We start from the raw sequence: 25,569 nt of genomic DNA on the forward strand, positions 1-25,569 counted from the left end.
TTTGTGTCGCACACATTTATAAACTATAACTCACTATTTTCTGTACTGTCGTTTATGACAAATATTTTTTAAAGCTAAGCTTTTCTATGATTAGTAAGTAGGTCTGTTCGTTTGTACGTATCGTTTCGTTTAGAATTGTCATATCAATTTAAAAATCTTCATTACGATTCCTTTAACAGTTAAATACACTTTAGGAATCGAAGTAACTCTATAATCGTTACCAGAAAGTCATCATGTCCATTTAAAACATGCTGATTTTTAAAACAGCAAAGTACAATATTACAAGCGAGGCATCTCCATAATCAAATCCTAATAATGAAAGTATCTCATATATTTAAGCAAATTTGTTCTTACAAATAAATGTTCTGATTATTAAGTTTTGACACTCTACAAGAATTATTGCTTGTTTGTCCTTTCTTCTGATTGTAGAGGTTCGATTTTATGAATATTGTCATCCTTCTTATAACAAATCACAAATAAAATATAAAATATATGTATTTTAGGTCTTTTGTACTGACGCAAATTTAATTTTATCGATGTTGCTTCATGCTTGTTTTATAATTAAATATTTAATTTAAAGTAACAAGTTTGTATGCCAAAATCATAAAAAAAATTATTTCAACAATAGTATTTTTAGTAGCGAAGCTACTCTATAATTCACTTTGTCCATCCGTCCGTCCGTCCGTCAGTCAGTCAGTCAGTCCGTCAGTCCGTAACGCTATGGGGGAAATGGGATTTACTCAGCTCCTATATAAGATAGAATGCTGAAATTTTTTGACAACATTCCCATCATTAAGGAGCACAATTTACTATAAAACATCATTGGCGTTCGGACCGATTTTTAGCAGGTTTTAGGCTATTTTTATATTTTTCACATTTTTCTCCATATCTTCAGTGTTTATGGTCCGATTTTCAAAATTTTTTCATTTACAGATATCAAAATTAAATTTCCGGTCGTTTAAAGAAACAACCATGAAGGCCAGACTGCCTTTTCAGCGCAGGTTTTAGGATATTTATATATTTTTCACATTTTACTCCATATCTTCAGTGTTTATGGTCCGATTTTCAAAATTTTTTCAGTTATAGATATCAAAATTAAATTTTCCGTCTTTTATAGAATACAACCATGACGGCCAGACTGCCTTTTTAGCAGGTTTTAGGCTGTTTTTTTTTTATATATTTAACATTTTTCTCCATATCTTCAGTGTTTATAGTCCGATTTTCAAAATTTTTCAGTTATATATATCAAAATTAAAATTCCCGTCTTTTAAACAAAATAACCATGACGGCCATACTGCCTTTTTAGCAGGTTTTAGGCTATTTTTATATAATTAACACTTTTTTCCATATCTTCAGTGTATGTGGTCCGATTTTCCAATTTTTTTAAGTTAAGGATTTAAAAATTAAATTTTTTGTCGTTTTAATAAAACAACTATGTCGGCCAGACTGCCTTTTATCAGGTTTTTGGCTATTTTTATATGTTTTACATATTTCCCCATATCTTTGTATATTTTGATGTAATTTTCAAACTGTTATGGGATATCTGTATCAAAATAATTTTTCCCATTGTTATGAGCATCTTTAATATTATTTACTTTGACCATCGTCATCATGCAAAATAAAACAAGGTTTCATGTTTATTTTATCCAATAAATCTATTCTTGATTTTAGTAAAAACCTTTTAAATCTACGTATTCCAATCGACGATTTTTTGTGCTTCGCTACTTATGGATGTTGTCATCCTTGTTTTTAAAAAAAATTATTAAATATAAGTAAAAAAATCTGTACAGTGAACAGGTAATACATGTATTATTTGCTCTATATTTTAATATCATTAGAAAATTTACAAATATACGATGTGATAAATAATTAATAAGTATATTGACATTCTTACTGATTCGATAGTGGACCAAATAATGCCATTTCTCGCGGTTGTACGCGGTCATGCATCATGTTGGAAGGGTGACGGAAACATGACGGCGTACCACCGCGAGAAATGGTTTTGTTTGATCTACTATCACTGATTCGTCCCTAGAGGGGAGGGACAGGTGGGTCGGTCATGAAATATACCCTTGGAAAAAAAATTAAACTAATTTTTCGAAAAGAGGTGTTTGACTTTTAAGGGCTATTTCTTTTTTCTTATTTAAAAATTTATTCCTTTAAGAACAAACTATACATAATTAAATCACATAGTCTTGAAATATTAATATATACATACAGTTTAAAAAAATAGCACATAAATTGTTAATAACAAGAGCTATTATAATATATTGTAAAAAAATTAACTAATTATATTTGAAGACAGTTTGAAAATCAAATACTAAAATATTTTGTGTTGTCTTTATATTTCAAAACAAAATTAATAAATTTTTCAATAAGATATGTTGATATTCCACCTTTATCTAATAATTTTGAACAAAATTGAGCTAAAAGCAATGTTTGAGAAAAATAATTGTTTTCATTCCATCTTGATAGACAAGGTTCTTTACTAATTTTTAGTGCCTTGTCTTTAGCTGCTAAAATGAGCATCGAAATTTGAGTAAAATCGTCACCTTTAAAGCATTCATAATAGATGTTAAAAAGAAAGAAATTTTCTTTACGAAAAATGAACTCAGGACAACCTTGGAAGTAAATATCACCCAGAAAATTGGATACTTTTACAAAAGAATAATTCATTTTTTCCATTTTAAAATTATATTATGAGGGGAGAAGGAAATAAAAATTGTATATGCTTCTTGACACGGGCTTCTTATTCATACATTCGGATGCTGTAGCACAGGCGTCTGAGGTAATCTAAAAGCATGTATATAATTGAAAAGCAATTGATAATAAACAAGCATAATACTGTCCATAAACAGCAGAACAATAAATAAAACATAAAAAAAGGTCAAATTTATTTGATACCTCTAGAGAAAACCCCCAAAATAATGCAACTAAATAGAAGGATCACTCTAAAACTGTACACATAAAAGATACATACCCTTAAAACTATTTAAAAAATAAGTTTGAATAATCTTATTTTATATCATATTTGTATATGTGATAAAAATTAATTTGTTGTATTGCATAATACATTTTTTATTAATTACATTTACAAATTTTACCCTCTACAGCCAAATATTATGTAATATATTAATTCATTGATATATTGTAAATAAATAATTTTAAATGAGTTTTGATAGATAAAATCAAAAGAAATTTTTCTCTACACTAGAGTACAATATTCATGAAGCATAACACTCTAAAAGCTGAGAATTTTACCCAAAAAGGAAAGACACATCCATATATAGCAAGATGTTCTTAATGTATAGTAAAAACAAACTTTAAAATCCTAATAAAATTTATGTGCGTGGGCTATCATTCTCATTTTAAACTCTGCAGTATGATTCTACAGGTGTCAGAGTATATGTATATTTTAAATTTACCTTTCAAAAATAGGTAAAAAACAGTTTAATGCTTAAGTATAGCCATCAAATTCGATTTTAAAAATGTTTCATATAGAGTATTATAATACTGTATACCCTACCAATGTTATTGTCATCTCTGTAGGTGAGCATCACTCTCTTGATTCGGGTCTCCAAGTTTTTGTAGGTAGACTTTCTTTGAGGTGGAGGGTGGCCACTAAGTAACTGAAATAAATTATATAAGGAATATCATCTTCATAAGCAGCTCAAACAAGACATATGAAATATTTAAAAGTAATTATATAGATTGTTTGGGGGAGATGGCGTTGATTCATGTCCAAATTTATACCTTGTTGATAATTTATATGGGGAGGCTCAGCTTAAAGATAATTTTTACAAGCAAAGCTTTTCTATAATTTGGGTCGGTCCGTCCGTCCGTTCGTATGTCTGAGATAGATAGCTAATTTCGTTAATGTAGGCATGTTAGAATTATCCTATCGATTTCAAACTTTGCATGGTGATTCCTGTAGTAGTTAGGTACGATTTAGAAAGCGTAGCATCTCTATAATCTTTACCAGAATGTCCGTACGTCCATTTTAAATATGTTTTTTTTTACTTTTTTAACAACAATTTTTTATGTGATAAATCATCCGATTGATTTGAGTTTTTGAGTATCCTATCGATTTCAAACTTTGCATGGTGATTCCTGTAGTAGTTAGGTACGATTTAGAAAGTGTAGCAACTCTATAATTACCAGAATGTCCGTACGTCCATTTTAAACATGTTGATTTTTTACTTTTTTAACAACAAATTTGTATGATATCTAATCATCGGATCGTTCTGATTTTTGGTATACTGATACTTGGGACAACAAAGTACAATATCATAAGCAAAGCAACTCTATAATCAAGTCCTAAAAATGTAAGTATGTCCATAAACATTATCCTGTATCAGGGAGTTTTTCAACAAATTGACTTACAATTTTGCTTTGACTCTTATTCATTTATATTCGGATTATTCAGTTCTGACACTATACAAGTGTTAATGTCCGTTTGTCCTACCGTTTCAGAGCTTCGCTTTTATGGATGTAGTCATCCTTGTTTTGTTAAATATAAGAAATACTTTATAAAAGTCACGCCGAAAATAGGGGAACAAATTGGAAGAAGTCAGATCAATAGTTTTTACTCTATAAAAATGTAATGTCTTACTTGATTTACTTGTAGACTGTTCAGTCCTTCTTCTTTCTTCAGGACATCAATGAAGGCCCAAATATTAGGGTGGCATTTGTAGATCTAAAGAATTACGTAGATTTATTGCATATAAAAATTTAACCTAAAGTTTTATATCCATGTTATCTTATTCGTTGTCTTAAAACTTTGGTCACTTTTGGAATTTTTGATTGAAGTCGGATACTTTTTATCAAAAATTAAACCACTCAAAATTTATATTCAAAGAGTCTAGTCAAGCACAGACGCCACCCCCCCCCCTTTCTTCTTCTTAAAAGGAACGCATGTTCATCCAGCCTTGTATAATATTATTATCCAAGATTGAAATGTAATACATTTAAGAGAGTAAAAATCAATATAGTTTTAGAGCAGCTACGCCAAAAAATCATGTTTAAAAAAAACAGAAAGCCTTATTAATATTCTAACCTATTTTCTGTTGAGTGTCAATAAACACTTTAATAAATGTATTACCTTGCTTTGGAATTTGTTGTGCCATCCTGCAAAAAATAATAATGTATCAATGATATATATAATATCTATAATACAAAGTAGAACGATGTCTGTCTGTCCGCAAGGACTCCAAGGGGGGGGGGGTAAAGTGGGGATTACCACCCCCCATTTAAAATTTACCCCTACCTTGGGGTTGCCATTTAGGAGGGATCTCGCATTTTTACTACTAAATATTTAATAGTATTTAAATTACTCCCCCAAGCAAATTTTACCTCCGGGATAAAAAAAAAAATTTTGGGGGGGGGGATTAAAAAAAATTTACCTCGCGCTTCGCGCGCCATTTTACCCACCAAATTAAAAAAGCTTGGACTGCCCCTGTCTGTCCGTCTGCCTGTCTGAAGCTTAAGATCTCAGTAACCACTGAACCGATTGGGCTCTACTCTTCAGGGAATATACCTACTGGTCATGTGATGGTTTTAAGCTATTTTCTTGGAGGGTGGGACACCCCCAACCCCCCAAAAACATGGGCATAGTTGACTAACCACCCAAACAAAAAAATTCCCCACCCCCATGAAAGAAATTTTTTTACTTATTATTCTAAAAAAGAAAAAATTGGGTCGATCAAACCCAGTTCGTTACCTCTAAAGACCCTAGAAGCTAGCTAGTGTATTCAAAAGTAAAAAAATACAGCTATCCTGTAAAAGTGAACTCTATTTACACTCTAAAAGCAGTTAGCGAGATCTTCGGTAAAACACATCCTGTTACTTTAATATAAAAATTAATCTTAATTACTCTATTAGTTTATGTTTAACTAGCGGCTTCGCCCCTAGCCTCTAGGGGCTTTGCCCTATGAAGTAATGGGAAGTCAACCCTCCTAAATAAAAGTATTAAAAAAAGTTATTCTTTGTTTAATTACTCTGTGGTAAAATTAAACCCAGGTTGTTTGCCGTATACACAAAAATTTTAATTCGTAAAAATTAAACCCAGGTTGTTTGCATACACACAAATTAAAATTTGTAAAAAAATGTAATTTTTTTTTTTTTGGGGGGGGGGATGGTTTCATGGGGGCTTCGCCCCATGGTGCAGTGGGGTTCCTCCACCCCAATTACTGGTTTTTGTTTACAAAAATAAAAAAAAATTAAAATTTATTTTTATTTGGGGGGGGATGGGGTGTCCCACCCCCCAAGAAAATAGCTTAAAACCACCAGAGGACCAGTAGGTATATTCCCAGAAGGGTAGAGCCCAATTTGTTCAGCAGTTACTGAGATTTTACAAAAAATGTAAATAAATTTTTTAGGGGGGTGTTTTTTTTTAGTTTTTTGGGGGGTTCGGGGTGTCCCACCCCACAAGAAAATAGCTTAAAACCACCACAGGACCAATAGGTATATACCCTGAAGAGTATAATCCGATCGGTTCAGTGGTTACCGAGATCTTAAGGGACGGATAGACAGACGGACAGACAGACAGACAGACGGACAGACATCAAGCTACTTTGTATTATAGATGATGTTGACGTCTTTACATAATATTTTTTAATGCTATAAAGTTATTATTACCTTCGACTGAATTGTTAGTCCTGGGTTTCTCATCTAATGTTCTAAATAAAAGAATAAAAGAATAAAATTATTTTCATCATTTTAAAAATCATCTTAGTGGTTCGCTTATAGAACATGGGAGAATATAAAATTTGTTAGCACCCTAAATTTAATGCCAATTAAATTCAATATGCAAAAAAAACTTTGTAGAAAACAATCTGACCGAGGTAAGATTTTACCTTTGATACATATTCCAATATTCAATTGGAAATCCTGGCTCATTTCTAATAAATCTTGTTATCAGTTTTCCTTAATAAAAAGTTTTCAAAATTACTTTCTCCTCTATTTTCCAGAATGGTTTCGAAACCAATTAATAAACGGTTTTATGTCATACTGAAAAACCATGTATCGTACCATATTATAGCCATTTTTCTATGAATATTTCAATAAAAATAATAATATTAATATCTGCAGAAAGCTGTCTATAATACGATGCTATAAATGTTATAGATTAAATTTTTTTAGAAACACAGCTTTTCTATTATTAGGGTAGGTCAGTCCATAAGTCCGTAACGGATAGCTTTTTTCGTTAATTTAGGCATTTAAGAATTGTACTATCGATTTCAATCTTTGCATGATGATTCCTGTAGTAGTTAGGTACAATTTAGAAAGCGTAACAACTCTATAATCGTTACCAGAATGTCCGTACGTTCATTTTAAACATGTTGATTTTTTTTACTTTTTTAACAACAATCTTTTATGAGATAAAACCATCCGATTGATACGATTTTTGGAATACTAATTCCTATCACAATAAGGTACAATATTTTAAGCGACGCATCTCTATAATCAAGTCCTAAAAATGTCAGTTTGTCATTAAACAGAATTTTTTATTTAAGAAGTTTTGCAACAAATTCATGTATGATTTCCAAATCTTAAAATTCATATTTTGTATATACAGTTCTTGCACTCTACAAGAGTTAATGTTTGTCTGTCATACCGTTTCAGAGCTTCGCTTTTATGGATGTTGTCATCCTTGTTCTTTACTAAGCAACTGCAAAGCTTTGTAATCTATGGGCCATTTTCAGAAATAGAGGGAAGGTATTGCCCCAAGAAATGTATGTGGTCACTCTCCCATAACTATCAAGTCTTTGGAGGGGAGGAGGGGGGGAGGTTGGAGAGAGCGAATAAGCTAGAAAACATGCAGCATCAACATAAGTAGGTACATAAAATTTGACCATTAAACAAATTAATTTTGATGATCCTAGTTTTATAAATAAGCTACCAAATTTTTATTATCAAATAGCAGATAGTAATTACTTACCAATGTAGTTCTCTTCGAAATACTCCAGCAGTTGTCTCATGTTTTCTAAAGAAAATACAAATACATTTTTCTCATTATTCATTTAGGCATTTTTAACAATATTTTTTTATGTGATATAATTATCATATTCATCTAATTTTTGAAAACCAACAAAGTACAATGTTATAATTGAAGCATCTCTATGTAATTAAGTCCTAAAAACGTCTTAAACAGTATCCTGTATTTAATCAGTTTGCAACAAATTTATTTTAAATTTTGTTTGGACATTTGTATTGTGCTCATTCAGTTCTAACATAGTATCTATTTTATTATGTACTACCATTAAGGAGCTTCGCTTTTATGGATGCAGTCATCCTTGTTAATACTAAAATTGAAATTGTTGAGTCGACTCCCCCCATCCCGTTCTTTCCTTAAGTGTTTCTAGAGGCCTCTAAGAAACTAGCCGCAAATCAACATTTAACAAATTACCTGGAAAATAATTGACCAATTCTTCAAAGGCAGATACTACCTTGTCAGGTGGCACAAATGCCAGTGCTGATAAAATAGAAAATGCATGTTATATCTGTAGATAGCTATTTTAGACAGTTATTAACAGATAGTAAATCAATTTTTTTTTATAATGCAGCTCTTTTATGATCACACTTATACAAAAATTACCTGGTAACATTCTAACATGTTGGCTGAATTCTTCGTCACTGTTGTATAATGACACCAGGGAAAGAGATTGCACCTATTTAAAGTTTTTAATTTTAAACACTAAGAAAACAATCCAAATAATATATCATGCAAATATAAATAGAAAGCCCATTAACCCTTAACAGTCGGAACCTTGCCGCACCTTATTCGGTCGGGGGGGGGGGGGGGGGGTAGGGGAGAACACCCCCCCATACTATCTCAATTCCTATAAGAGCTAGAGGGCTAAAAAGTCCCCTGTTTGATAATGAATTTCCGACCTTAAGTAAGTCAAAGTCAATTTTCGCTTCCTTCACCCTTTTATTTTGCAACCTTTGTTTTAAGTACTTTTTTACTTAAAAATTTCAAACGGCTGTAATTTTCTTATTTTTGAAGCTAGAAGAACAATTTTATTTGCAAAAATGTTTATCTTTATGTAAATTTTATATTAGAAATATCAAAATATAAATTTCAGCGGCCGCAGCTGTACTTGGCAGCTGCCAGCTGCCGCAGTCGGCGGTCGGCGGGAAAACGGCGGCGGATGTAGACATGTGAGAAAAGCTTAAGTTTAGGATTTTAAAAATTTAAGTAAAAAATTGCGGCCACAGGAGCCTTTTAAAGATTTCCGGAGACCTGGAGGATCAGGACCTGCAGGATCATACCTGGAACCTGAAATTAACCAGAACACCTGTATTTGATATGAGGATGTAGAGGATATTTTAGTGTTTTGGTAAAGTAAAATGCTTTGTTTAAGTAAAAAAAAATTGCTTTTTACCTGGATGACCCTGCGAGGTTTGCTGACCTCCTGTGCCCGCCAGGATGGAGGTATTTAAAAAATTCCAACTCTCAGTTATGTGTTATACCCATACTTAAAAACTCACGCAGTTTGGGCTCTTTATTTTTCACACACAGAAAATGAGATAGAAAAAACCGGAGGGGGGGGGCATTCAATGATTCCCCCCCCCCCCCCGACCGTTAAGGGTTTACACTTGTGGCCATAAAACAAATCAAAGCGGGAAAAAAGGCAGGAAATAACAACAAAGTGTAAAGCATACTAGAGAACATTTACTGGTGATGTGTACAGTAAAAATAAATTTTCAAATAGAATCCAACATCAATTACCTTTCTCCACATAGACTGACCAAGGTGGAAGAAGCAGAAGCTGATGTAAGACAGGGGCCATACTTGATTAACAGCCAACCTTGCTGCCTGAATGAGGAAATATTCTAATTGAAAAGCTCCTAGTCTCGGAATAGATGCTAGTCGGAGGTGAATAATTACCCACCTCCCACATCACATAAGAAATCAAGGATGAACACATCAAGAGTAAAGTTTTAAAATCAGGTTGCGAAATTGGAACAAACATGAACACTTGTAGAGTGTCGAAAACAGATTACTAATTCATAAATCATTGCCTACCCTAAATTCTTTTGGGTGGATAAAAACACACATTATGGGAGATAATGGTATAATTGGTTGCAACCTTGAGTAGGTGTGGGGGGGATGTGGTTATAATCTAATTTATTTCAAATTTAAATGAACATCAATACTTTCTGGTCACAATTATAGAGTTGCTTCACTTTCTAAATCGTTACAGGTTTGTAATCCCTAGAACAATTGTAACATGATTTAATAAACTATGCAGTATACATTACGTGTGGACAGATAGACATATACTAGTTATAGAAAAGTTTAACTTTTAAAAAGGGCTAAAATATGTGCATTGGCAAATAGCGATATAAACTTTTTTGACAGCATTTTTAGTATGATAAAATTATTAAAATAGACATGTTAGAGTTATCCTATCGATTTCAAACTTTGCATGATGAAGAGCCCCCCCCCTCCCCCTTTATCTCGGCTCCTGTTACAGCTAAAGACGTAAATTTTTTTCTGGTGGTTCATGTGTAGTTTTTGGGAAATTTACTTATTTCTAGTCATAGCGCGAAGACCGCTATGACTAAACCGCTAAATATTAAAACAGCTGTAGAGCGGCCAATTATGAAGCTAGGATAACCAAATTTTAGGTAGAACTTTTATTTTTCATAACCAAAAAATTACTTTTTCTGATCATCGCCGAAAAAGACTTCAGAGACTTGAAGTAAATAATCTTACTTGTTCAAAATCCATAAGAATAGAAGTTGGGCTGGCGCCAGTTATGTTTCTTAATTCCTAAATAGTTTTAAGAATTATTTTAGTGGCAAAGCTACTCTATAATTACCTATGTTTGTATGTAATGTAGATTGAATCGCTATGGGGAAAATTTTATTTGCAACTATTGCAGATAGGCAGCTGAAATTTTCTGTGAATTCCTATAACATATGCGCATCTGGATTTTCATTATTTCTCTGTGGGACATGATTCGAGAAGGGCATAAAGCTCATATTTAAAGGTTTTGTAATTTTCCTAAAGATTTTGCATAATCTATGACTATCTCTTTCTTTTCTTTTTTATGGCAACATCTGCTCTTAAACTCCATTTATTCGTTTGTCTTTTTTTATTTTTGTGCTTTGCTAATTATAAATGTTTTCATACTTGTTTATGTATATTTCTCTTATTTAGCACAATTTCTCTACAGCACAATTGGCTGTCATTTGTATGTTCTTTACATTCATAGTCAAATAATTGATTATTGGTGAATTTTTTCAACCCTATTAAGTATTTTACTATACAAATCTTGTAAAATTGTATGAAAACATTATTAGGTATGGGAAGGTTTTTATTCAGCATGTGATAAGCATGATTTTATTACCTGAAACATTTGAACATAAGTGTTACTTGTTTTACTTCTCATCAAGCCAAAAGCACAGGGTATAACTGTTCCACATTCTAGAAAGAATACATATATAATTAGAGGCCTACTATAGGGCTATCAACTGACTGACTGACAGATAGACGGACATACATAGTAAATTATAGAGTAGCTTTGCCACTAAAAAAACAAGAAGTAGTAGTAATGCACAATCCCATAACTGGTTTTTTTCAGGCCTGAAATATTATTGCCTACGTTTCCCATCCCTTATCCCTGATTGGTTATGGTTATAGATCACTCATTTTTTATTGAAATAAATTACCTATATCGCTAGTAACAAAACATTTACATACCTAATCTTACATGTATAGAGTAAAGCTGATAAAACAATTCTGGAGCAACCTTAAATATAATAAAAAATTATTAGCAGCTATGCCCCTATATCATTATTTTTGTCCAAATATTTCTTAGTCATTTTTTCCATAAATTCACATTTATATTCAATTTTGTACATGGTTTTGTACATTATAAAAAGTTTTAATCCGTTGTGAATGGCCGAATGCCAGTCGGTATGGCTTTCGGTACATTATTAAAAAAGCATTAATTTTAATAACATATCTGGATAATTTCTGAAATCAGTATTAAACCATAATGACTTTTGGGACTTTCAAAAGTTCCAATTTTATTTCAGGCTATCCAGGCAGAATCGTCCACCTGGATTCTATTCCATTCTTTATCCTCTTTGATACTTTTACATACCTTGAAGGTTCCATCGCAAAACCAGTCTGAATATCTGTTCAACAGCTGAATACCCTAAAAAGCCAAATGTTAATTTGACCATTTCCATGAATTTTATTATGTGATAAACCTAGTCCAACAAGGATGAAAACATTTATAAAAATGAAGCTCTTAAATAAGATAATTGAATATTAACAATTGAAGAGTGTCAAAACTTAATCAACAGAATATTAAAATATAAATTGAATACAAATTTGTTGCAAAATCTTGTAAATATGGGATAATTACATTTTTATGATTTGCTTAAAATATTGTTCCTTGCTGTTCAAGGAATCATTGTTACAAAAAGCAAATGAAGAGGATAATCAAATTATAAAATATTCTTCTAAAACAGTTATATATCAGCATAAATGTCAATTAATATCAAATTGATGTTACCTCTGGACTTGCGAAGAGCAACATTCTGTTCTGGTTTCCAGGGAGAATCTTGTCACTAATAAGGAAAGGTTGCCCACTAAAAAAATCAGCCAATAAATTATTTGAATTACAGATACAAAAAAAAGATATGAAAAAGCCACAGTTTTCATGTCAACTGTTTGGAATGTATTAAAAATGGTTTGTTGTGCTTTTTACAATAATAAAGGGGTGTGGTCGATTTTCCCCCTCCCCCCCCAAAAAAACTTTCCTCCTTTAAATGCATCTCAGAGATCTCTAGGGGCCTATTCGTTGAAAATAAAAAGTTGGGTTAGTTTTTCTCCTATGTCTAACCATTGCAGGCCTTAGAAACCTAGGAACATTAACTTGCCTACATTCTTTCTTGACATAAAAATTAAGAAAAATTAAACCAAAAAATGTGAATATAAAAATATTTGGTTAATTTTATCTATAATACAAAGTAGAACAATGTCTGTCTGTTTGTTTGTAGCGAAGGATCTCTAAAATTAAAATAGTGGGGTCGATTACCCCCCCCCCCAACCCCCAACCCCCCCAAATTTTTTTTTTATTTTAAATCTAAAATACGAAAAATTGGTTTGATCAAACCTCTTGGGGCAAAGCCCCTAGAGGCTAGGGGCGAAGCCGCTAGTTGAATATATAATACTAGATCTTGGCTATTTGTAGTTTCAATTTTATTATTAAAATAGCAAACACTACCAATGTTTTAGGCCTCTACTAAAATGATTAAGATCTAATATTCAAATGACTAGCGGCTGCACCCCTAGCATCTAGGGGCTTTATATTTTGATTTATATGGAAAGGCAGAAAAATAGCCTAAAACCATATCCAGTCATATTTGTAAAATTAAAATAGCCTAAAACCATCTCAGGACCTATAAGAAGCCTCACTGTAAAGGAGAACCATATCGGTTTAACGGTTAGCAAAATCCTTCGCTACAGACAAAAAAGCTTAATACTTTATATAATAGGATTACCTTGATGTCATTGTGTATGTTGGAGGTATCTCGAAATTGATATTTTTGGGGAGGGTTGGTTGATCAGCTGCTTTCCTATAAACATGTAGGAACAATGATGATCAAATTTTTAAAAGCGAAGACTTTTCAATGATTAGAATAAAATGAAAAATATTATTTCATAATGCAAAAAGATGATAAAAAGCAGCAAAAATTTCAACACTTTAAAAAGTAAACATTCTGGTAATTGTTATAGAATTACTGTGCCTTCTCAATAGTAATCGCATTTTTAAAGGAAATCGCACAGAAATAAACATAATTTATTAAAATATTACTCCTCATCTCCCCCTTCACCGAACTCTTTGATGGCCTGTTATTATAGGGTTTAATCTTAGGTTCACTTAATACTTAATACTTAAATTTTATATTAGAAATATCAAAATATAAGTTTCAGCGGCCGCAGCTGTACTTTTTTGGTAAGATAAAATGCTTTGTTTAAGTAAAAAAATACTTTTGCTCTTACCTGGCATCCTGTGCCAGCCAGAATGGAGATATTCAAAAAATTCCAACTTTCAGTTATGTGTCATACCCTTACTTAAAAAGTCATGCAGTTTGGGCTCTTTATCTTTCACAAACAGAAAATGAGATAGGAAAACCGGAGGAGGGGGGGGGGGCGCCCGCCCCCCTCTTCTCCCCCGACCGATAAGAATTAAGAATATAATGTAAATGTAAGTTTTTACCTTATATTTGTCACCAAACGCTTGAGGTTAGGGATCCCTGGAAGTGCGGCTTTGACTTCATTTGATATACCGTTGATGACGGCAGCCACCACAACGCCTATAAGTTAAAAGATTTAATTCACTATTCTTATTAGCAAAGCTACTCTATATCTCACTTTTATCATGCTGTTCCTTACAAAAAAAGGGGAGAATAAGAGAAAGGGAGAAAAAAGGAAGGAGAAATTGATTAGTAACAATAATACATTCATTTAATTAAAACAAGGATGGCAACATCCATAAAAGCGAAGCTCTGAAACGTTAGGACAAACACACATTAACACTTTTAAATAATCAGAACATAAATGTTTAAAAGTTCAAACAAAATTTTATATAAATTTGTTGAAAAACTGAATAAATACATGATAATGTTTAATTTTAGGACTTGATTATAGCGACGCTTTGCTTATAACATTGTAATTTGTTTTCCTAGGAACCAGTATTCCAAAAAATCAGATTAGTCGTATAATTAAATAAATTATAACATTTTGTTAATAAAGTAAAAAATCATCATTTTTTGTTTTTAAAACTAAAACTGAAGATTTGATTCAGATTGATCTTATTTTGGGTATATTGATTCCTGGAACAACAAAGTATAATGTTATAAGCGAAGCAACTCTATAATGAAGTCCTAAAAATGAAATTATGTCCATAAACATTATCCTGTATCAAGCAGTGTTTCAGCAAATTTACTTACAATTATACATTTATACTATTTAAGTGTTAATGTCCATTTGTCCTACCGTTTCAGTGCTTCGCTTTTATGGATGTTGTCATCCTTGTTTTGTTAGAGGATAACCTGGAGGCTCGGTTGTCGACTGGGCTCTGGTTTTCAAATCAGATAGAACCTTAAAAATGTAATTTTTGATAAGTTTATTCTATAGCGGGTGGTTTAAATTTATCATTGCTCTCCCTCTCCCTTTCTGTGGAAAGTTTGTTTGGAAGTTCATTCAAATGTTTAAGATTACAATTATTTCTTGCATTAATTTAATAAAAACACAATATCATAGATTTTAACCCCTAATCTTACAGTAGGGCTCCTTTTGGACCTTTATTGGTAGTGGGGGTGGGGGCATTTAGCAACCCCCCCGCCCCCCCCCCCTGGTATCTAATGTCCTATTAGAGCTATGGGTTTAAACATTTAAGGCATTTTTTTACCTTAAGTCATATTTTGTTTCCTTCACCCATTTATATAACAAACTAACGTTTTAGCTCCTCGTTTAATTCAAAAATGTCAATTCTGCCAAAAAAAGATTAATTTACCTTGACTACTTCTTCTCGGGCTGGCTCTAAAATAAAAAAAAAATATTTCTTAATTAGATGCACAGAAAATCACATAAACCCATTCCATTTCTAACAAACAGAGAGAGAGAAAGACATTTTGCTATCAACAAGGAATACAACAACATTAAAGGAAAATTATTAAACTATTCGTTAAAAGTCGGAATATTTTTTAAGCATACATTTCATACAAAATTACTTATATACATGTTGCTCAAAATGGATATACATCTTAAAACTTGACTATAGAAATATTTTGCATATATCAGTAAATTATTCATATATAAAATTTTTTAAATTTTTTTTTTTTAAATGTCATCTTATTTAAACTCGACGTACGGACTTTCTATTAATGATAATAGAATCCCTACCCTATCAAAATTATACTAATTATTAAAAGAATTATCATGCAAAGTTTGGAAATGAATAATTTGCCTTGATTAACGATATGAGCATCCATCTATACAATTTTTGTCTGTCAGTCTATCAGTTGAGCTTTAAAAGTCACATTCTTCACATAATGTCAATAACCAAAATTGGGAGGTTTGATTTCTATGGGTAAAGGAAATCAAAACCAAGGATGACAACAGCGAAGCTCTACAATCAGAAGGAAGGACAAACGAAAAATAACTCTTGTAAAGTGTCCGAACTTAATGAGCAGAACAATAATTTTGAAATTGTACATAAATCTTTTGTCAAATTGCGTAATAATAGGATACAGTAAAACTATACAGGATACAGTAAAACTTGAATTTTTTGAGATTTGATAATAGACTTTAATAAGTTTAATAAAAATTTCTTCACTTTATTGTCAAAAAAAGCGGCTTTGCCCCTAGCCTCTAAGAAGCAATTTAAATTTAAGATAAAAAAATTTCTTTTATGGAAGGGGGTGGAATTTTTTTTAGGGAGGTTAGTCAATTATACCCCTGTTTTGGGGGGTTGTGTGTGTCTTACCCCCCAAGAAAATAGCCTAAAACCACCACAGGACCAGTAAGAATATTCCCTGAAGAGTAGAATTTGATCGGTTCAGAGGTTACCGAGATCTTAAGGGACAGATGGACGGACGGACAGACAGATAGACATCGTTATACTTTGTATTATAGATAACTTAAAAGTCCATTTTATTCCTTTTCTAATATTTTCCTGAAAATTGTTCTTGTTATATAACAACTTTTACCTTTTGCATGACTGTGTGCGGGTAATTCTGACTCGGGAATATTGATTGTATCATCAGATAATTTAATCTAAGAAAACATGTTTTTATCAAAAATAATTATAAGTAAGGACCAGTATGTAATGCAGAATTAAAACTTGAAAGTATTGAAAGAACAATGGAAAAATAAAAATAAAAGTAGACGGAAGACAAGACAACATTCATAACTAGCAAAGTAACTTAAGTAAGAACAGCCTAGCAAACGAAAGCAAAAAGAGCGTGATAATCAAACATACATACATTAAAAATTGCATTGTCTGGTGCTTATTGGTCACTTTAACCCTTAATAGTCGTGAGGAAGGGGGGGGGGGGGCGTTGAAGGTGAAGTAAGCAAAATTTGACTTTGACCCACCAATAGTCGGAAATTCATTACCAAACAGGGGACATGCACAACACTTTTAACCCTCTAGCTCTAATGGGAGTTGGGATAATAGGGGGGGGGGGGGCGTTGAACACCCCCTCCCCCGACTGCTATAGGTTAATATTCAAAACATAAGAAGCAAAAGAAAAAATATCAAAATATGTAAAAAAAAATTACTGTACGCAGTAATGTCAGTGGGAGGGGGGGGGGGGTCTCCGGCACCTCGGGGCTAAAAAAACTAGTTTTAATCTTATAATTGTACATTCTATATCCGCGGAAAGCCGTTTATAATACGATGCGAGAAATAACTATTCCTTACTTTAATTTTAGCCTGGCAATATTTTTGTTTTCGGTATTCACATTCAAAGGTCCTCGATTTGGCATTCTAAAAGATAAGAAAAAACATTTTTTAAAACCAATTACTTATTGAATTGCGAGTAAATCCTTAAAGATTTTAGAATAGAATGCGTACATTTTTAAAATCAGCTTTTGTAAATTGTAGAAAAATTCTATGTATATCGTTAGAATCTTCATGAACTCTAGTTTTTCGTATTACTATTTGTGTGCTATTTGTAGTTTAGAAGCTTCATTGAAAAATGTTAGAAATATTTTAAAAGTCGGTTGAGTTATTTTACCACCTTGCTCCTAAATTATTTGAATCGTTCTTATATTTACAAAAACTAGAGCTTATGACGGTTCCTTCTGTATGAATAACATTTTTAAAAGCGAAGCTTTTCTATAATTAGGGTCGGTCCGTCCGTACGTCCGTAACGGATAGCTTTTTTTGTTAATTTAGACATGTTAGAATTGTCCTATCGATTATGATTTTGCATGGTGATTCCTTTAGTAGTTAGGTACGATTTTGAAAGCGTAGCAACTCTATAATCATTACCAGAATGTCCGTACGTCCATTTTAAATATGTTGATTTTTTTACTTTTTTAAATAGCTTTTTTCGTTAATTTAGGTATGTTAGAATTGTCCTATCGATTTTAAATTTTGCATGGTGATTCCTGTGATTGTTAGGTACAAGCTAGAAAGCGTAGCAACTCTATAATCATTACCAGAATGTCCGTACGTCCATTTTAAACAAATTTACTTACAATTTTGCTTTGACTCTTATACATTCGCATTCTGATTATTCAGTTCTGACATTATACAAGTGTTAATGTCCGTTTGTCCTACTGTTTCAGAGCTACGCTTTTATGGATGTTGTCATCCTTGTTCTACTATAAATACAAGACACGCAATTTCATTTTTAAAAATTTCCGCATTTTTTTGGCTCTTCCTTTATAAGAAAAACAATCATGACAAAATCCATAAAAGCTAAGCTCTAAAATAGTAGTCTTAACAAAATTAAAAGTAAATTTGTAGCAAAACTGCTTTAATAGAGGATACTGCTTAAGGACTAGGACATACTTATGTTTTTAAAATCAGATTAATAGGATAATCATAACACATAAAATAATTTTGTCATCAAGGTTAAAAATCAACATGTTTTAAATGACAGTACGAACATTCTGGTTACGATTCTAGAGTTGCTACATTGTTTAATTCGTACCTAGCTGTTATAGGAATTACTAGGATAATTCAGACATGTCTGAATTAATGAAAAGAGTTAACCGTTACCGACGTACAGACGGCCCTATTCTGATTTTAAAATTTATTTATGAAAGAAATTGTTATAGTTTCCTTTAATGATAAAGCAAGTAAAGTTTCTTTTTATATTTTTTGATACCTGACTTTTAAGGTTATAGCCAAAACCTTGCACGAATATTTTCGGCCGGGTTTTTTCTGTTACATAATTCTTAACTTCTAACATCTTTCACTTTCGAAGTTATAATGTGAACTGAAGTAAAGAAAAGAATTATGGGTACAGAACATCTGGAATATTACAGAAAGTATGTGCTAAATATTTCATCCTTAATGACAAATAGGTCGGGGTAATAACTAATTTTGAAATGGATATGGAGTGTTCATACATTTCAAAATATTTTTTTTTACTGACATGTTAACAATATTACATACAAATTGTTTTTCTTATTTTTTTTACCTTTTTCATTTATGATTTATATATATATATATAACTCATAAAACATTATCGGCGGCATTATATCTATCTATATCTATCAAAGTTAGTTTCTCAAAAATATTCATTATGCTTAACACGAATTATATTTTATTTGGGCTAATCATCGTTTAGTCAAAAAAAAAATAAAGTTTATAATAACATTTAACATATTATAATTGTACTAGCGGCTTCGCCCCTAGCCTCTAGGGGCTTTGCCCCAAGAGGTGATAAAAAAAATTATTGCGAAAATCGTAAAGGACCATGGAAATCTCCTTCAAAAAAAAAAAAATGGGGGGGGATTTATGGTTTTTGGGGGGGTTGGGGGTGTCCCATCCCCCGAGAAAATAGCTTAAAACCACCACAGGACCAATAGGTAGATACCCTGAAGAGTAGAATCCGATCGGTTCAGTGGTTACCGAGATCTTAAGGGACAGACAGACAGACAGACGGACAGACGGTCAGACGGACAGACAGACATCGTTCTACTTTGTATTATAGATATAAATAAAAGCGTACTTTTTTTTTAAAATGTCTGTTTCAGAGCTTCACTTTCATGGATGTTGCCACCCATGTTCTACCTATAAACAATCTTGTTTTGTGCTGTACCATATTATACACACACTCATTATTACTCCTCCCTGTTAATTATTTTACGACTCAACACTTTTGGTGTGCTTTTACTTCCGCCAAAGAGTCAAACTTTGTAATCGTCACAAAATATACCTTTTCAATAATTTAGTATTCCATTCGCATTAGTACATGACTGTGTATTTTTGAAAATATTTAATATTGCAATAATGTGCGCAAGTGAAGGCACACTAATATTTTTATTGTGATATCAATGAATTCTGTCTTTCCTCACCAGAAATAAAGGGACTATATTTTTTTAATTGTAATTTTTATCAAATGATTAGTAGTTATTTAGTTTAAATTGGCTGAAATTACAATTTCTTAAACAATCTTCTTCTTTGTTGGCTCGGATCTTCAGGGACATAAAAGTGTAAAAACTTTTAATTTCCGGATAAGTAATTAACAATATGAAAGGATTTTTTTGATATTTCATTGTATTTGTAACAATTATGAATTTCTTGGAGCGAAGTAGGTAATAAACAACAGATATTTTATAAACTATTATTAATATTATATTTTAAAATATTAAATTTGAATAGATAATCCCTTTACTCTTTTCTACTCTTTTAAGTGTTGTCCTTTCCCGGCCCTTAAAAGGAACTTAAAACTTTTATTTTTTACGACTTATAATATTATTAGATTATAACTAGAATGAAATAAAAAGTGTTCACATTTAAATCTTCCTTATGTTCTTGTTTTGATATATATTTGATGTAAAGTACATATCCAAATTTTATTTAGTTATAAATATAATCATAAACTGACTTTATATAAAAACATTTTGATCTCTGTTAAATTTATGAAAATATCGCTTTTTAATGTAAATGTGAAATGTAAGAAGTTTTGTAATGTAAGAGTGTCCCTGCATTATCATATGGGATAAATTAAATCTCCCGCCATTTAAATATAATACATTGTAATTGGAGTATTTAACAATCATATGTCAAAACCTTTGCCGATAAAAGAATATTGTTTCTATGGATATTCGATGCTGGGCTAACTGTTAAGAGGAAATACGATCTCATGGATGTAAGTCATTTAGGATAAGTACATTGAGGGAAAGTGTCATGGGGGAAATAAAAACAATGGATATAATAAATTATGGCAATCTAATTTGTGGGAATCTATTTGTGGGAATTTAAGCAGTGGAAATCGAATTAGGGAAATGTGTAGGATACCGTAATTATAGTCAAAAAATCAAAGATGATTATGTCAGCCACGACCACTTTATCTAAAAAGCATATATTCTCAGGGAGTAAGGGAAGGGACAATGGATCGAATATTTAATTTTTAGGAGTCTCAGACTTTGAGTACTTGCTTAAAGGGAATGTGCAAGAATTTAACAGGTTCTGACTGACTTTGGATACTAGCGCATCAAATGCCGCTTACTTGCTGTGTTAGTTTTGAATATAGCAGACAGATATATTTGTTAAGAGATGGCTTTATTAAAAAAATTTTCTCCAAAAAGTATCATTTCATAGATAAAAACTTTATTGTGATATTTGTGTAATAAACAATCTAAGAACCCTTAGATTTATAGTGGCATTTAAACTTTAGGAATTTGGGTTGAACGAGTTCCAGGGAGATTTTTCTAGTAATTAATTACAAATGGTTACGTCAGTCTGGTGTACAATTAATCTAATTTTCGAATGAATGCTTTTTTCTTGGAACTTTTTTCTTATTTTATAATTTTTTAAATTTATTAACACACCCTTTAAAATTTGCTTATAATTTTCTGGATCAATCTGGATTTCATGGTCTTTCAACGAAAATTCTTAGGTTGAATTAATTGCCCATTGTCCCCTCCCTTACTCCCTGATATATTCGACATAATTCTCTAAAATTGCATAAAATTGAAATGCCAACATTTTTGTCAATGTGATATCAGTCAGATAAATGTAGTGCTGTCGCAATAAAACAAAATCAAAATTATAAGTGTAACATAATGTTTGTAGGTCAGTAAATAGATGTATAGAAGGATAACATAGACAACTCCTGAATACAGTGTTGGGGACCTTTTTCGTCTACTAGCAAACTGTCTAATGCTCTTCTGTAGCTACTTGGCTGTGTTACTATTTACGACGGTATTGGTTGATATTCAAAGACCTAATGGAAGTCGGCACAGGGTCCACGGGTTGGGGCCATACAGTTGTTTAACCCCTTACCCCTATATTGTTTTACTTTAATGGTCAGTAAGTTTTCTATTCTTCTTTGATATTTTTAAAAGCGAAGCTTTTCTATAATTAGGGTCGGTCCGTCCGTCACAGAGAGTTAGCTCTTTTCGTTAATTTAAACAGATTAGAATTGTCCTATCGATTCCAAACTTTTCATGATGATTCCTATAGTAGTTAAGTACAATTAAGAAAGCGTAGCAACTCTATAAACAATACCAGAATGTCCGTACGTCCATTTTAAACATGTCGATTTTTAACTTTTTTGACAACAAATTTTTGTATGTTAAAACTTTCCGATTCTTCTGATTTTTTGAAAACTGATTCCTATTACAACAAGGTACAATGTTATAAGCGAAGCATCTCTATAAACAAGTCCCAAAAATGTAAGTCTGTCCTTAAACAGTATTATCTATTTATGCAGTTTTGCAACAAATTTTCTTATAATATTGTTTGTACCGATACATTAATATTCTGCTAATTCAGTTCTGACAATCTACAAGTGTTAATGTTCGTTTGTCCTTCCATTTCAGAGCTTCGCTTTTATGTTTTAATACACTTTTGCACATTTGGAAATAGTTACTCTTGTTATGTAGAACAGCTATGAAAATATTTTATTTAAATTTCTTTTGTATTTTGAATTGTTGTGTAAAATATTTTCAAATAAAACATTCATATTTTATAAATAAAATATATAAAAGTATCATTTTAACAAAAGTTTTAAACATATTTATATCAAATAAAACATATCTGTGATTAAAATGTCTAAAGTGGTCTACCTTAAATAGTTATTTATCAAACAAGAGACCAACAGTTAGAATTTAAGAATTGAGGATTAACTAAATGTAAAATTTATCAATCAAATATAAAATCGACATAAAACTTTTATATTGAATTTATGTATTTGTCTTAACCTCTTTTCGAGGAAGCTTTGTGTTTATCAAGTTCGAAATTAATTCCTTATCATTATCCTAAAACTAAGCGCAAATGTCGTCTTTTGTGGCTTTCCTTTCATAATGTGACGCGGCATGGATTGTTTATATATTTTGATGCGCACGTTCGTTACTTTTGAATGAGATATGAGTGTGTGAAGATTTCGGAGAACAAAATTGGGCCTATCATTGGTCTCATAGTGTGTGAACGACCCTAGTATATCAGGGATTTGAAACCATAAGAACTTCAGGTAGAATTTGTTAATTTTATTAAGAAGAATGGTGTATAGGACGATTATATGTAGTTTTAAAAAGGCTTTAGCCAGCTAAGCATGAAACTTAATTATGATTAATATATGTTTTAGTAATTTTTATGTGCCTTTATTTTTGCATTTAACAATGATTTATTAAACCAAATAATTTTCCTTTAAAGCCAAAGTTTCCAAAGATTCTTAACCGTAGAGAAAAATGATTTTAAAAAAAAACAATTAAGATTACGTGGTTATAAATAACTGGAATTATGAACTAATTGATTTTGTAATTTCAGGACTTTGAAATAATTTCATCAATAAATCTATATTCAAACCTGCTGTTGAAACTTGATGGTTCCTGGTATTGGGGGTTTGTATGTTCGCCAACAGATCTCGAGAACTTCCCGCTAATTCGGAAGTCATACTCAACCAAAGTGTCATGGTTGAGACAGTATTATAAAAAGTTGTAATGAATTATCATAAAAAAAATTGTTATAACCGCTGACAGATGTATGTACGATGATATCTAAGGATCTAAGGAAGGGGACATTGGACTGTAAATCACACTGGTACTCAAAGTTTATAACCACGTTAGCTCAAAACTTTGGGTACTTTTATTGACTTTTCATTGGTTGACTCAGGACTAATAGTGTCCAGACGTTTTTTACTTCAATTTAGCGTCCATTTTCTAATTCCATAAAGGATCCCTAAAAATCAAACAACTAAAATAAACGATATAAATTTGCGCAAAAAAATAAATGAATTATTTTTTATTTACTTTGGTTGTTGTCTTTGCTAATCTTGACAGTTGAATAAAATATTCTAGTAACAAAACAAAAATAACTCCTTTTACTCCTTTTCTAGTAGCATAGCAACTCTGCAAGTCTTTGGATTGGATGGTGATTCACTTGTCATTTTATAAAATTCAATTAGGTAGGTGTAGGCAAGGCCATTGGACTGTAATATATAGTGGTACCCAAAGTTTTAAAAGCACGCAATCACATTTATTGGCTTTAAATCTTTATCTAATTTTGATTAGTTGGTACAAACTAGCAATGTCCAAAAGAAAATTAACAGGAGTATTTCTTGTTTATCAAAATTGAAGGTGTGTACCAATGTATCGACCATTCTCTTATTCCTGTAACCAATATATTATCAAAAAAAAAAGCAAGCAGAAAAATTTTGAATATGAAAATACTAAAGAAAATTGACCAAAACAACTCTGTAGAGGATTGCTTCTGTTAAATGTAGTTGTCCTTGTTTACAGATAGCCAATTCAAATGGATTAAGGTGTATAGGGTTGCATTCCAGAACAATCTCTTAAAAAAATATATAACATTTTCATGTTTATAAGTATGCTATAAATGCTCAGATTATAACGATTTTAAAATTTAACAAATATGATAAATATTTGGACTTGATCCCACTATAAAAATTGTAGTAATTTAAAGAATACGTGTCTTTTAATCCTTATTTATCGGTGTTGTTCTTGAAACAACTAAACAATTGCTTGAAAAACTAATCAATAACTCAGTTTGTCTGTGCGTTACTTCGACCAAGTTAATCAAAATTAATTAACAAAAGTTCCAACTATTTTTACATCTAAACTTTTATCAAGAACAACTTTGCTTTTATGAAATATAATGCATGAACACTTTATTTCTCCATTGATTGACTACAATTCACTGTAAATTTTGTTGCATAAATAAGATAAATTAACAAGTACAAACATTTTCATTAATAGTATCCCTATAATAAATGTATGTATAGATGTATAATTAAGACAACTACCTGTTCTAGTTGTTGGAGACCTTTTTCATCTGCTAGCAAATTGCTTTCTGTTCTTTTGTAGGGACTCGGCTGTGTTTATATTTCCGAATTCAAAGACTCAATATAAAATCGGGACAGGGTCCCCGCTCTGTGGGCAGAGTTAAATTTAGCTCAAATCCCCTATTTTCGTTTCTTTTACTTTAATATATCTACTAGCGGCTACACCCCTAGAGGCCTCTAGGGGCACTTGAGGAGGAGAGAGTCGAATTTAATAATTTAATTTCTTATTTTATATTTTAAAAGAAAAAGTAAAAAAAAAAAATTTTTTTGGGGGGGGGCGAAAATTTTTATTTATTTTTGGGAGGGGGTCGCCCCCTCCCCCTCATTTTTATTTTTGTTAAATAAAATAAAATTTTTCATTTTTTGGGGGGGTTGGGGGTGTCCCACCCCCCAAGAAAATAGTTATAAACCTTCCCGGGACCTATGAGAAGCTACCCTGTTAAGGAGAACCCGATCGGTTCAGCGGTTAGTGAGATCCTTCGGTACAAACACACAGACAAACACACAGACATCCTGTTACTTTAGTATAAGGATATAAATATACGGGAA

At 31.6% G+C, this 25,569-nt stretch overlaps 1 protein-coding gene across 1 annotated transcript; it reads right to left on the reverse strand.

Moving 5' to 3' along the window:
• Positions 1-1,746: 1,746 nt before the first annotated feature.
• Positions 1,747-18,986, reverse strand: LOC145326159 (uncharacterized). The gene is made up of 22 exons (XM_080169305.1): positions 18,874-18,986; positions 17,457-17,522; positions 16,741-16,807; positions 15,546-15,571; positions 15,082-15,130; positions 14,247-14,343; positions 13,528-13,602; positions 12,537-12,612; positions 12,120-12,173; positions 11,714-11,762; positions 11,361-11,437; positions 10,724-10,780; positions 9,734-9,820; positions 8,597-8,669; positions 8,408-8,473; positions 7,940-7,984; positions 6,855-6,924; positions 6,637-6,677; positions 5,102-5,127; positions 4,613-4,696; positions 3,527-3,629; positions 1,747-2,793 (listed from the first exon to the last, which is right to left on the reverse strand). Exons 1-22 carry the CDS (start codon positions 18,955-18,957, stop codon positions 2,750-2,752), a joined length of 1,416 nt encoding a protein of 471 aa, XP_080025431.1. The 5' UTR covers positions 18,958-18,986; the 3' UTR covers positions 1,747-2,749.
• Between the last annotated feature and the right edge of the window lie 6,583 nt (positions 18,987-25,569).

Source organism: Acartia tonsa, chromosome 8 (genome assembly GCF_053477335.1).
Source record: "Acartia tonsa isolate MP-2025a chromosome 8, ASM5347733v1, whole genome shotgun sequence".
Lineage (NCBI taxonomy): Eukaryota > Metazoa > Arthropoda > Copepoda > Calanoida > Acartiidae > Acartia > Acartia tonsa.